Source organism: Nicotiana tabacum, chromosome 15 (genome assembly GCF_000715075.1).
Source record: "Nicotiana tabacum cultivar K326 chromosome 15, ASM71507v2, whole genome shotgun sequence".
Classification (NCBI taxonomy): domain Eukaryota; kingdom Viridiplantae; phylum Streptophyta; class Magnoliopsida; order Solanales; family Solanaceae; genus Nicotiana; species Nicotiana tabacum.
In genome coordinates, this window is record NC_134094.1 from 120,010,408 (window position 1) to 120,023,197 (window position 12,790).

General features: G+C 35.9%; 1 protein-coding gene across 1 annotated transcript; it reads left to right on the top strand.

Moving 5' to 3' along the window:
* The first annotated feature begins 6,605 nt into the window (after nucleotides 1-6,605).
* On the top strand, nucleotides 6,606-10,312 carry LOC107784102 (uncharacterized). Its single transcript, XM_016605175.2, has 6 exons — nucleotides 6,606-6,987; nucleotides 7,098-7,230; nucleotides 7,716-7,819; nucleotides 8,195-8,339; nucleotides 8,661-8,801; nucleotides 8,918-10,312. Exons 1-6 carry the CDS (start codon nucleotides 6,947-6,949, stop codon nucleotides 9,956-9,958), a joined length of 1,605 nt encoding a protein of 534 aa, XP_016460661.2. The 5' UTR covers nucleotides 6,606-6,946; the 3' UTR covers nucleotides 9,959-10,312.
* Nucleotides 10,313-12,790: the final 2,478 nt, after the last annotated feature.

Below are 12,790 nucleotides of genomic sequence, written 5' to 3' on the forward strand. Positions count from 1 at the left end.
TAGAAATAATTTATCTTTTGAGTATTTTAGTTTTTTATATTATATCATTGCATTAAAAAAATATTTAACTAATTATAACTATATTCTTATCCAAAAAATTCTTTTGTCAAATGATAATTTTCTCTCTCTCTTTCTCTATTATGCAATATTTTCGTATATATTTTTTCTAATAATGTTTTATAATATATATTAATATTTATACTTAAGTAAATTATTGATCGAAGAATAAAATTAATAGTCAATGGACCACTCTAACATAGAATACGCATAACATTTATAGGTTAAATACTGATTTGAATAAAGGACAAAGCAAACTACTTCCTCTCTCTTTAATTTTTTCTTTCTTTTATTTTGTTTACATCATAATTTTTTTACCTAAAATTTAGCTTGATTATACAAATTTCTTTGAGATAAAAAACGTTCAATTACATAAAATTCATATATAAGATAAAACATATAAATATTTGGTGTTATTTAGTTATACTTTAATTTTAAATTCATATAAGATAAATAAAACTTTAATAATTTTAAAGTACTAAATATAAGGACCTCTTACTTAATTCAAATAAGGAAAGGTATAATAAGTAATAAATCTTATTTAATTTCAAACTCCTAAATATTAGTTAGAAGAATAATCAAATGACTATTCTGTCTAGTGTGAAATCTATTTTAGAGGGGTAAAAAGGGCAAACGATATTTCGCTAAGGACTTTCGTGCTTTTAATATAGTATAGAAGTATAGATTAGAGTGGCCTAGAGAAAGAAAGATGTAACGACCTGACCGATTATTTTGACCATTTACACTCCTTTCAACTATTTGAAATCTTAAATAGCTTCATTTGATGTATTATGACGTGTGTGAATCGTCGGTTTTGATTTTCAGGTATTTCGGAATTTGTTCGGAAGGATAAAGTTCATGGTTGAAGTTTTAAGATGGAAGAGTTGACCAAGTTTGACTTTTTAGTATTCGACCTCAGATCAGAATTTTGATGATTCCGTTAGGTCCGGATGATTATTTTGGACTTGGGTGTATGCTCGGAATTTTATTTGGATATTCTAGAAGGTTTCGACGCTAATTGGCGATAATTGAAAATTCGAAGGTTTGGAAAGATCATGAGTTTGACAGAATGTTGACTTTGATGATATCAGATTCGGATTGTGGTTCCGAAAATTTCAGTAGTTTCGTTACGTCATTTATGGCTTGTACGCAAAATTTGAGTTCGTTTCGAGTTGAATTGATACGGTTCGGCACGCGTTTTGGAAATTGAAAGATTTAAACAATTTTAAGTTCGAATTTGTGTTACGATTCGTCATTTTGATTTTTGTTCTATGTGATTTGAGGCCTCAAGTAAGTTTGTATTATGTTATGCGACTTATTGGTATATTCGGACAGGATCCTGAGGGACTCGGGTAAGTTTCAGATGAGGTTCGGATAAGTTTTGGACTAAGTTGATTTTTGGCTGGGCTGGTGGTTCTGGTGTTCCGCACCTACGACTGGTATTGCGTAGGTGAGATGGTCACAAAAGCGAGCCAATTGAATGCAGAAGCGAGAATGCACTGCTAGGCAGGAGTCTGCAAATGCAGAGAATTTTGCGCAGAAGAACAACCGCAGATGCGGTTCTGGGCATCGCAGAAGCGACCACTACTGGGTCGAGGTTGTCTCGCATATGCGGGCCTTTTCCGCATATGCGACCACTTGTCCGCAAATGCGAACAACGCTGGGCAGAATACTTTAAGTTCGAGGGTTCAATATTTTTACCCATTTACGTATTTTGGAGTTCGGTTTGGGTGACTTTGGAGAAGAATTTCACCACACGACTTGGGGTAAGTATTATTGACTCACTTGTGATTATATTTCATGAATTAATCTTCATTTACGGCGTATGATTATCGATTTTTTAAGAGAAAGCAAAGGAATTTTCTAAAAATTCATAAAATAAATTTTTGAGTTTTGAATATTGATTCGGAGTCGGAATTGAGTAAAATTTGTATGGTTGGACTTGTAATGAATGGTCTATCGGATTTTGTGGGTTTCATCGGGTTCAGAGACGTGAGCCCCACTGTTGACTTTTGGTTGACTTTTCGTGCGAAGTTGGAAATTATTATAAATTGTTAAATTGTAAATATTGGAGTGTATTTTGATTAATTTGCACGTTGTTTGACTAGTTTTAGACCGTTTAACTTGGAATTGAGAAGATAGCAAGGCGTTCGAAGGTTGATACGCGCAGAGTGGAATTTCTGGAGCATTGTTTAGCTTGCTCAGTATTGGATTCGGCTTGTTCGAGGTAAGTAACATTTCTAAACTTGGAGCTGAGAGTATGAACCCCGAATATACGTGTTATGTGATTTGTTTGGAGGTGACGAACATGCTAGGAGACGGGCGTGTGGGCGTGCACCAGATAAATTGCGACTTAATTGATTCTGTGGTGTTGTATAATCAAATAATGATGTCATTATTCACATATCCTCTACGTGTTAGAGAAATTGAGTTGAGACTCGTATTAAATATCATGTTTAGGCTATGTGCCGATATTTTGGGACCCACAGGGGTCATATTACTGTTGAATTAAATTTTTTAAAAATATAAATTTCATACTCAATCATGTTCATCCAGTTGTGAGGATATTTATAGAATCGAGCTGCACCTTTTTCCATATCCCATATATATATATATATATATATATATATATATATATATATATATATATATATATATATATATATATATATATATATATATATATGTGTGTGTGTGTGTGTGTGTGTGTGTGTGTGTGTGTGTGTGTGTGTGTGTGTGTGTGTGTGTGTGTGTGTGTGTGTGTGTGTGTGTGTGTGTGTGTGTGTGTGTGTGTGTGTGTGTGTGTGTGTGTGTGTGTGTGTGTGTGTGTGAGGTTGCACGCCGCAGCAGGCCATATTGGATATATATATGTGTGGGTGTGTATATGTGTGTATGTGTGTGTGTGTGTGTGTGTTTTATTTATGGACCGGGGTTGCACGCCGTAGCAGTCCTTATAGGCTTTATTATTATATGGATCGGGGCTGCCCGCCGCAGCAGGCCTTATAGGCTTTATAGTTATGGGATCAGGTTGCACGCCGCAGCAGGCCAGATTGGCTTATATTAGCGCTTGGGCAGGATCCACCCCTCCAGAGTCTGGCATACCAGCAGTGAGCGCAGGCACGATGACATATATATATACACGTGCTTTCGTGAGAGGCTTATGAGCCAGGCACTAGTATAGTGCTGAGTGATTTTGTGTGTGTGTGTGATGAAGTAGGCATTTGAGGCAGACAACTTGAGTATGTCGAGGGCGAGAGTGCCTAGGAATATCATCGTGAAATCATTTATTTGACATGCATATTTGGCATGTAGGCATAGAGATGTATTTTCTCTCATGTTATGCGATATTGTGACATTCATAGTCTGACATGTATTGACATGTAGGCATGGAGATGTACTTTCCTCATGCTATTTGATAATGAAATTCTTTATTGTGGAAGAAAGTTTTTGGGGAAAAACCACAATTTTCAAATTTACTCATATTTTGGTGATTTGGTGAAAAGAACTGAGTTTTACTGTCATCTTCGAAAAACAATATCTATTTTTTCGGAAATTGTGAACGAACATAGCATCATATCTTGAGTTATTACTTGTATTGTTTTATTTATGTTGTTATAAACTGTTTCTTGACTGTTGATGATGGACTCTGACTTTTGTCCAAGTCACTACTTTCAACCTAAGGTTATGTTTGTTACTTATTGAGTACATGGGGTCGGTTGTACCCATACTACACTTTTGCACCTTGCATGCAGATTTCTGATGCTGATGTTGCTGTGTATGGCGGGAGCTGACATGGAAGATGTACCTGTGATCCGGTCATAGTTGCCTCTTGTTCATGGTAGCTTTAGAATTTTTAATATATTCATGTATATTTCAAACAGATGTTGTATTTTATTTCATACCAGCTTTATTAATACTAAATCTTAGAAGCTCATGATTTGTACTACCAGTCCTTGGAAAATGTGTTAAAGTCGGTTATTTCGTCACTTATTTTATTAGTAAATTTCATTTGAATTTTATTTACGTAAATTGACTTACCTAACGGGTTGGGTTATGTGCCATCACGACTAGTTGGATTTTGGGTCGTGACTCGTAACAGAAAATGTAAATGTTAAGAAAGGAACCTTGCACCAGTGAGCATGTGATGGTTGGGTCCCTCCACCCTTAAATAATCTTTGAATATAAAATGAAAGAAAACAATCAATTTGTGACAAGAAATTGACAAGGTGAACCTGCTCGGGTGAATTATAGCCGGGAGGTGGAGGAAAATATTCAATTGGCACGTCAATAGAAGGTTCTGATTTTCTGATATAACATGATATTGTGTACTTTGGGCCAAGCCCGTACGATTTTTTTCAAAATGCCTCATACTAACAAGAGATCCCTTCAACTTATATACATGCTCTCAATTTTTTCAGCTACCAATATGAGACTTTGTTCCCACACCCAATAAGCTCCTCCTCGAACTAAGTTTCACATGGCCTACTACCACGATCCACATGTCTCCCACTCGAACCAAATCTACGTGGCCACACATGGATCCACAAGTCAATTTTCGAGATTTACTTTGTGCCACCCAGATTGTTTGAGTATTATGGCAACTTAAGCCAACAACTACCTTCTTCTTGTATGTGCATCTCCAAACTCGTAAAGATAAGCAAACTGGGCCCTACAATATCACTTATCCATCACTATACTCGTCCTACCAAATCTCAGTTTTGATACTAGTTGTGGGGCTAAAAGAATCATAAGATACTCTTAACATGGTGTGATATTGTCCGCTTTGGACTAAGCCTGCACGGTTTTTTCCACAAGGCCTTGCACCATTAAATGATCCCTACAACTTATATGTAGGCTCCTAATCTTTTCAACTACTAATATGGGACTTTGCTTGCACACCCAACAGTTCTTTATATCTCAAAAGGATTGGAACCTTCCCAAATTTTTTATTTGGAGCACTTCATTTTGTTTTTTTATCTCACTGGAATGTGTTCTTCTCATTTGATTTAGGAGTCGTTTAGATATGATTTACCAACTCCTGTTGTACATGTTGACGTCATTGTGTACGGATAAAATCGGGAATAAAAGTTATCCTCGATTTACCGATAAAGAAACAAGAAGACAGCGGGGCCCGATATGATCTCGAGTAATGTCGAGGGCATCCACACCTCAGAGCCCGGAGAGGACAACTGGTGCGCTCGATAGCGGACACGACCGAGCATTGGGTCCAAGCAGAGTGAAGGGCCGAGACTGGGGGAGACGACTATTAGATACGATAAGCGGGGGAGCGTAATATCCGCCCTAAACCAGATGTCACAGCGCAAATCTCACCTGATTTCAACTGCAGATCAACGTTTACTGGACGGAGAAGATTTTTTTTACCTTATTTAGACTTGTACTAGGGTTGGAACTCCCCTACTATATAAAGTGAGGAACCTTTTTATTTTTTCACACACTGTTAGTACGCATATCAAAATAATAAAATTAATTTTTGTCCTTTAGCTATTGTTCTAAGTGTTCTTCAGCTGTTTGTTTATCAAGTTATAACCGAGCTCCTTCGGAGGGCTAAATCGGAACCAAATCCCAGACGTCCAAAGCGAAGCTGAACTTGTTCCTCCACTACATTTGGTTTGATCGCTCTGATTTTCTTTATTTAATTATTTATTGTTCATAACTCATTCGTGTTAAATTAAATCACATATCATTTTCCTGCAGAACTCAATAGGCCCAAGTCATTGTACGTGTCCAAAAACGAAGATCATTAGAATGATAGTACAATATATATATATATATATATAGAACCATGTATGAAATTCACAAGCAAAGAATAAAAGTAAAGATCACTGGCAGTATTTGAATACTACGAAAAGTCGTCAATGTATGATTACCATCAATTAATTAGAAGCAAATGGCACTATATTGAGTTATTATAGAACGGAGAGAACTTCCACACCATAATAATAACTACTCTAAGAAAAAGTCCCCCTAACCAGATTCCATGTTCGAATGTGCCCACTAATCATCGAAATCTTAGGGAAAGACAGAAATAGTTGACCACCATAGTACTATTTCCATTTGCAAATATGACCTAAAGATAAAACATAATTAAGGTCATCGTTAGGTAGTGACAAATGTGAAACGACAAGGCGATAATGGCCGTCCAACTCATCCCTCAATCTTGTGTTGTTTGATCAAATCAAATAGAATGTAACTTGGGAGAAAAATATAACTTATATGCCCTAGCAATTAAAAAAAATGCACATTATATTTTTTAAACTGGTTATACTATGTTATTGAATAAGTCTATTGTAAGTTACCTGTTGTTATAGCTAGGTCATATACATTGACCATTGTCAAGAGCAAAACTTAAAGTTCTAATCATAATTCATTGCTTTGAATTATTAGTTAAAAATTCTTCCCGTATTACCCTTTCATTGGCGCCAAAACCGTTCAACTCCAGCCTGAACATCGAGGGCATCATGGTACAATCATAGACTTGCTGTTATATATCCGGCAGATCAATGTAGGAATTGGACGTGGCAGCTGAGGCTGTAATTGTAATACTTTATGCTGATAAAGAGATACTCTGCTGATATTCTTTCATCCCTCTTTCACTTTCTTTTTTCCCATGAATTAGTGTATATTTGTACCAGAAACTATGTCAAACTCGAAATATATATATGATGCACCTTTCAAACCGTAGAACTACCTTTGCATTAACATAGTATTGTGCATTTAATTCATCGTATAAGATTAATATTGCTCTATACTGAAACAACTGGATTCATTTGCAGGTCTATTCTTGACGTGATTTGAGTCGCATTTTTGTATCGTAGACCAGCTTCTGGTTTCAATATCATAAACTCCTAGGTGTTCCAAGAAATAAACAATGTTTGATGCATTGTTAAAAAGCAAGTTCTACACCAAATGGTAAGTATATCGGATGTTAATTCTGCAACAAAATTAAGTTTCAAAGAAACATGATATGCATTACTCGTTTTTGTTTGTGTGTGTGTGTGTGTTGGTTTTGTCTGGTGCAGCAAGTCTGTGATCAAGCTGACAAAGACTCGAATCGAGATGATCAGAAAAAAGAGAGAAGCTATGCTTAAATACTTGAAGAATGATATGGTTGACCTTCTTAAATCTGGATTGGATGTCAACGCTTACAACCGGGTGATTTTCTTTTCTTATTAATGTGTTTGATATTCTTATCTTGAAATATTTTGTGCTGTTTCAATAGATGCTTACATAGTTCAAGCTGAAAGCAATAGTTTCAGTTGAAACCAAGTACCTGTCTTAGATTTGCCTCTAGTTACATCTGTTCTCTATTTATTTTTAGTTTCTAATTTGGTGGTTGTTTGCAAAGATGTTCCGTGTTCAAACTTATTGTCAGAGTAGTTTGAAAGCAACGAACCCTCAATAATAATAACCCTATTAGAGGATCTTTAAGACCAAAATTCAGATTTCTGAATTCTTTTTCTGTTTGATGATAATGCAGACTGTAGAATTTCCTAGGCCTTAATATTGTTATTTGTTTCATGCTAGTGCCATTTCTAGAATTTTTAAGCCTTAGACAAAGTCAATTTGTATTTTCTCCCTCTTCCCCAAAAGGTTGGAGATTGATTCTGACATAATGTTTCTGGTTGTTAACGCAACAGGCTGAAGGCCTTATGTTTGAGCTCAATATCTCGATCTGTTATGATATGTTGGAGCATAATTCTCTGCATATTTCGAGTCACCTCGCTATAATGAGTAAACAGAGGTACGTGCACTAGTTTTTGGGCCAGAGGTACGTGTAATATGTGTATATAACATGTATATTATATATATTGATGTATATTATAAGTATATTTATACTTAATATACAAAACATATACATTTTCCGGTTATTATTTTTTAGAGCGGCTCAAAAATTTAATTATCCCTTAAATTTTCATTTAGTTGGTCTCCAGTAGTATGTTAGGCCCGAATTATTAATATTGCAGTTGCATATAGTGGAAGTCATGTTAATATGCTGCTTCCTCTTTTCCCCACTTGTTAATATTGCATTTGCATATAATGGAAATCATGTCATATCAATATGTTCTACCTCTTCTCCCTCACTTGTTAATTGTTTCTGGGTAATTCTTGTTTTTAGGGTGTGCCCTGAGGATTGCAGAGAAGCCGCGTCGACGTTGATGTTTGCAGCAGCAAGATTTTCTGACCTTCCAGAATTACGTGGACTGAGAGCTACATTCACTGAGAGATATGGAAATTCTCTCGAACTTTTTGTGAATAAAGAGGTAGTTACTTAAGGTCTTCTGAAGGGGAGCCTTGGCGTAACTGGTAAAGTTGTTGTCACGTGATTAGGAGGTCACGGGTTCAAGCCGTAGAAACAGCCTCTTGCAGAAATGCAGTGTAAGACTGCGTACAATAGACCCTTGTGGTCCGGCCCTAATTTCCCGGACCCCGCGCATAGCGGGAGCTTAGTGCACCGGGCGACCCTTTTTACTTAATGTCTTCAGCAACGTACATAATAGTACTCACACATAAACTTTCACATGGAGCTCTTTCTTCCTTTATTTAAAATATTCATATTCATATTCATTTTCATTTCTTGACAGTTTGTTGAAAAGCTAAAGTCACAACCACCAACAAAGGAGATGAAGCTTCAATTGATGCGAGATATAGCAGTAGAATCTGGTATAAAATGGAACTCAAGGGATTTGGAGCAGAAGCTATATAAACAACTGATGTCTGAACAAGTAAGTTTTCTATAGAACGATCGCAGATGTATCCTAAAATTGTCGTTGGCTACACATTGAAGATATGTTTCCACCCTAATCAGACTTCTTTTGCAACTTATTTCTATCTTTCACAGGGCAGGCCCAAGAGTCACAATGATGAAGAGCATAAATTGCACAAGAAAATGGATGAATCAGCCCGGAGCAAAGAACACGAAGACAGTAAACTTAATCATGAGAATGTGAGACAACATACAACTTCTAAAGCGAAAAGGGAGCATCATTCATCTTATGGCAGAAAGGAAGTCCCTGGTGATGTACATAGTTTGCCTAAGGGAAGGGACAGTGACAAACAAAAAAGAGATAATTTAAGTCGCGCATCCAACAGAAATTTGGATGACATACCTCCAATCAAAGATGGCAGAAAATGTAAACAAAATGAACCAGATATCAGTAGCTGTGTATCTAAAGAAGAATCTGATGACAAGAAGCCATTCTATTATAGGTCATTTCAGCCTAATTACACCAAGTCAAGAGCATGCATTACAAACAGCAGTTCAGATGTATCTCCTACTTGTTCCACTGAGGAGGCACAGAAACATACAGAAATGACTCAGATGAAGGTTCAGTTGTCCAAAGAAGAAGGTACATGTGTAAATGATACAATCAAAAAGCCAAAACCGAAATCAGTTAGGAGGACACGTCTGCAGCCGATGCATGGTTCTGAGGAGGACTCAGATAGATTGAAAGGCGAGGAGAGAGGAAAGAGCCGTACTAGTGGAGTGAAAGATAACGGAAAACATGGCATAAGAATCACAAAAGGTGATCATCACAATCAACGGGATGAAGAGGAAAAGATGATGGACAGGCTTTTGTTACACTATACTCGGAAACAGCTTCAGAATGAAATTCAGAAACCAAAATCAGTTGTTAAGTTACCTAAACTAGCTGAAGTTGACGCTGGTGAAGTTTCAAGGCAGAGATTTCCAAATGGTCCATCAGGCCGAGCAGCAATTACTCCCATTGAATTGAAACAGGCAAGTTCAGTAGCACTCAGAGTCAGAGAAGGGCACACACAGGCAAATTCCTTTGAGCGTGATATGTTGAGTCCAAATGGGCATATCCATCCCAAGCTACCGGAGTATGATGACTTTATCACTCGACTCAGGCGAATATAGTGTTGAATCGACGATTCAATTTAAATCCTGAATCCGTCTCTAACTCAACTGGCAGCTAGCTCTAACAAGGAAGTTTAAAGAATAAATTTGAAGTCAATTAGATGTATCATTATGCCATTCTTCATATTACTAATGGCTTTCTCATCATATTCTCTGTCAACAAGTTAGGACTGTAATCAGGAAGTAGTATAGAAAATGCTTACCTTATCATTTATTTGTAAATGGGAAATTAGTTCTAGAACTTGACTACAAGTTCTTAACATGAGTAAGAGAGATGAGTATTCAACTGTAGTCATAAGGAGATTAACTGAATTCGAACGTGGAACAGGTAAGTTACTACTTTTTCTCAGGGCGGACCTAGGTTCGACCGAAACCAGTAACTTTAATCTTAACTCTATATTTGTATTATATGTACAACAATTAAATTTAAAACTCAGTTACTAATTTTCCTAAAATTTGAAATCCATGAAGTTCAAATCTTGGCACCGCCTCTGCTTTTACTATATTACAATTTAATGCTTATCAAATGATTTATATGTAATTAATTACCTAATAAATAACCTGATTATGTAAATACTTTTTGATATTATCAGTGCATAGACCTCAAAATCTAACCTTTTAACACTCAGCTATTCTATTGGGTGCACAAATAGTCATTCTAAGGGATGCTATTCAGAGATTATTCAGCTGAAATTTTAAACTGAAAATCTTAATTTCAGGACAATTCATGATATTTTTGTCATGAAAAACTGAAATTCAGGACGCACCGGCTAATTCCTAAGTAACCGCCCTTTATAATGGCTACCTGGTGTTATTTCTACGATATTATTGGTTCAATTTCTGCCAATGTGCTGTTAATGGACCCCGTGTACAAAAGGCCAATCAAAATCAACAGTTGAAGAAAGCCCATTTAATCAGTTTAGGACCCATATTCAACCAGCCCGAGTTTGGGTGCACATAGATATCTATATTTAGTATAATGAACAAGCAAATTTGGACAGAGAAAGTATATACCGTCACCTCACGCATACAACTTAAACTCAAAAGGAAATACATTACACTGTAGATATACATCTTTTTCGCCTATATAAGTTTGTCCGCTCCTATGTTTCCCCATGCATTTGCACAATCTAAAAATCTCAACAACCACAAAAACTCAGAGTCTCAATTCACCTTTCAGATCACAAATTAACACCCTGTTTTGTCCACTCAGTACTCTCATGGATGACTTAGACAATGGAATTAGCGTCTGCTGTAGGCGGAGCTACTCCGGCAGAGAGTACAAACGTTTCGCATCGTATAAATTGCCGGCCGTTAACAGATCGAACAAAGCACCGGCCATCTGGAGATTGCTGTGGAGAAAGATGAAGAAAGAGAGGAAGAAAATTTTTGAACACTCCAAGTCCAAATCAATGCGGTTTACTTATGATCCACATTCTTATTCTCAGAATTTCGATCAAGGTTCAGCCATTTTGGCTGACGCTCAGGAACTTTCTCGATCATTTTCCGCTCGTTTTGCTGTTCCTTCTAGAATCTTCCCCAAGAATGAATTAATTGTTTGATGGAGAATCAAGAGAACTCTAGAAACTGGAGAAGCATCAATCTTTGTGTAATTCTAGTTGTCATTTTTATTTCTTCTGTAAATATATTGTACTCTAATTTGGTGTTAATTATGACAAAATTAATTTAGATATTATGTTTGGCGTTCTACTGCAAACTCTTCTATTACTTCTTACGCGGCAGCAGTTTATTCTAATGTTGTTGGTAAATAGGCAACTTTTTTGGGGCGGGTTTAGGAATTTTAGAATATGGATGCACTACTAATAATAAAAAGACGGAAAAAAAATGTAAATGGAAATTGATCATGAATAGTGAGTGATTCAATGCTCATTAAGTATATCATTAAATCTTTTTGGAGCATGCCAACAGATTATATTAGACAATTCTAAGAAATATGTACATAAAATATTTAGACAGAATGATCATGGGTTCACGTGCACTGTTGATAAAGTATTAAATCCGCCCTTGTTTGCACTGTCATTGTAAGGGACTCTTACACTATTAAGTCATCTTTACCTATTGCGACGATTAAGTTATCTTATTTTTAAGATTACAAAACTCACCTATATACATTTGTTGGATGATCTAATAATGTAATTTTTTGTACACGGAAAGTGTATAATACTGTACACTGAAAGTGTATAGTTATAACTTAAACTAAGTCATTTGAATTTTCTTATAATGACTTTTAATTTTAACTTGTTAAGAATTTTCTTATGATCTTATCCATGTTGTACATGAAAGTTCTAACAATTAACTTCTGTTATCACAAGTAAAGTTAGATGCTTTATGGATATATAGATCTTCTTTTTCTTCTTTTTGAACTTTGTTTTTTTGATCAGCTATATATGCTTTACAGGTTATTCCGTCCCCTTATCTTGACTTCTTTTTCTCATTTGATGTTGAAGTAACCCAATAAAGGCAATAAGAATATTTCATTGAGTTCCTTTTTTGCTGTTGAATAGATGACAAAGCTTAGCACACAATCGAGAAATGTTTTCAGTGAATCTTTTTCCCATGTGGAAAAAATGACGGCTGACCAAAATGCAGGGGCGGATGTAGCATCCAACGGGCGGGTTTAATTGGATTCATAACTTTTAAGACGGAACATAATTTTATGCGTAACAATTAATAAAATTACAAAATAGTAAATATGAACTCCTAACTTTACAAGTATAATGAGTTTAATAATAAGAACTTTAAATATTGAATCCATACAAGTTTAAATTATTGATCCGACTCTGCGAAAATGCCGCACAAATCCATAAATGA

What these genes read in the sequence shown, in the direction of transcription:
- LOC107784102 (XM_016605175.2), top strand. Translation starts at nt 6,947, where the DNA reads ATGTTTGATGCATTGTTAAAAAGCAAGTTCTACACCAAATG. An exon ending in GCTATAATGAGTAAACAGAG is followed by an intron (nt 7,820 to 8,194) that starts GTACGTGCACTA and finishes TCTTGTTTTTAG; the next exon opens with GGTGTGCCCTGAGGATTGCA. An exon ending in AACTTTTTGTGAATAAAGAG is followed by an intron (nt 8,340 to 8,660) that starts GTAGTTACTTAA and finishes ATTTCTTGACAG; the next exon opens with TTTGTTGAAAAGCTAAAGTC.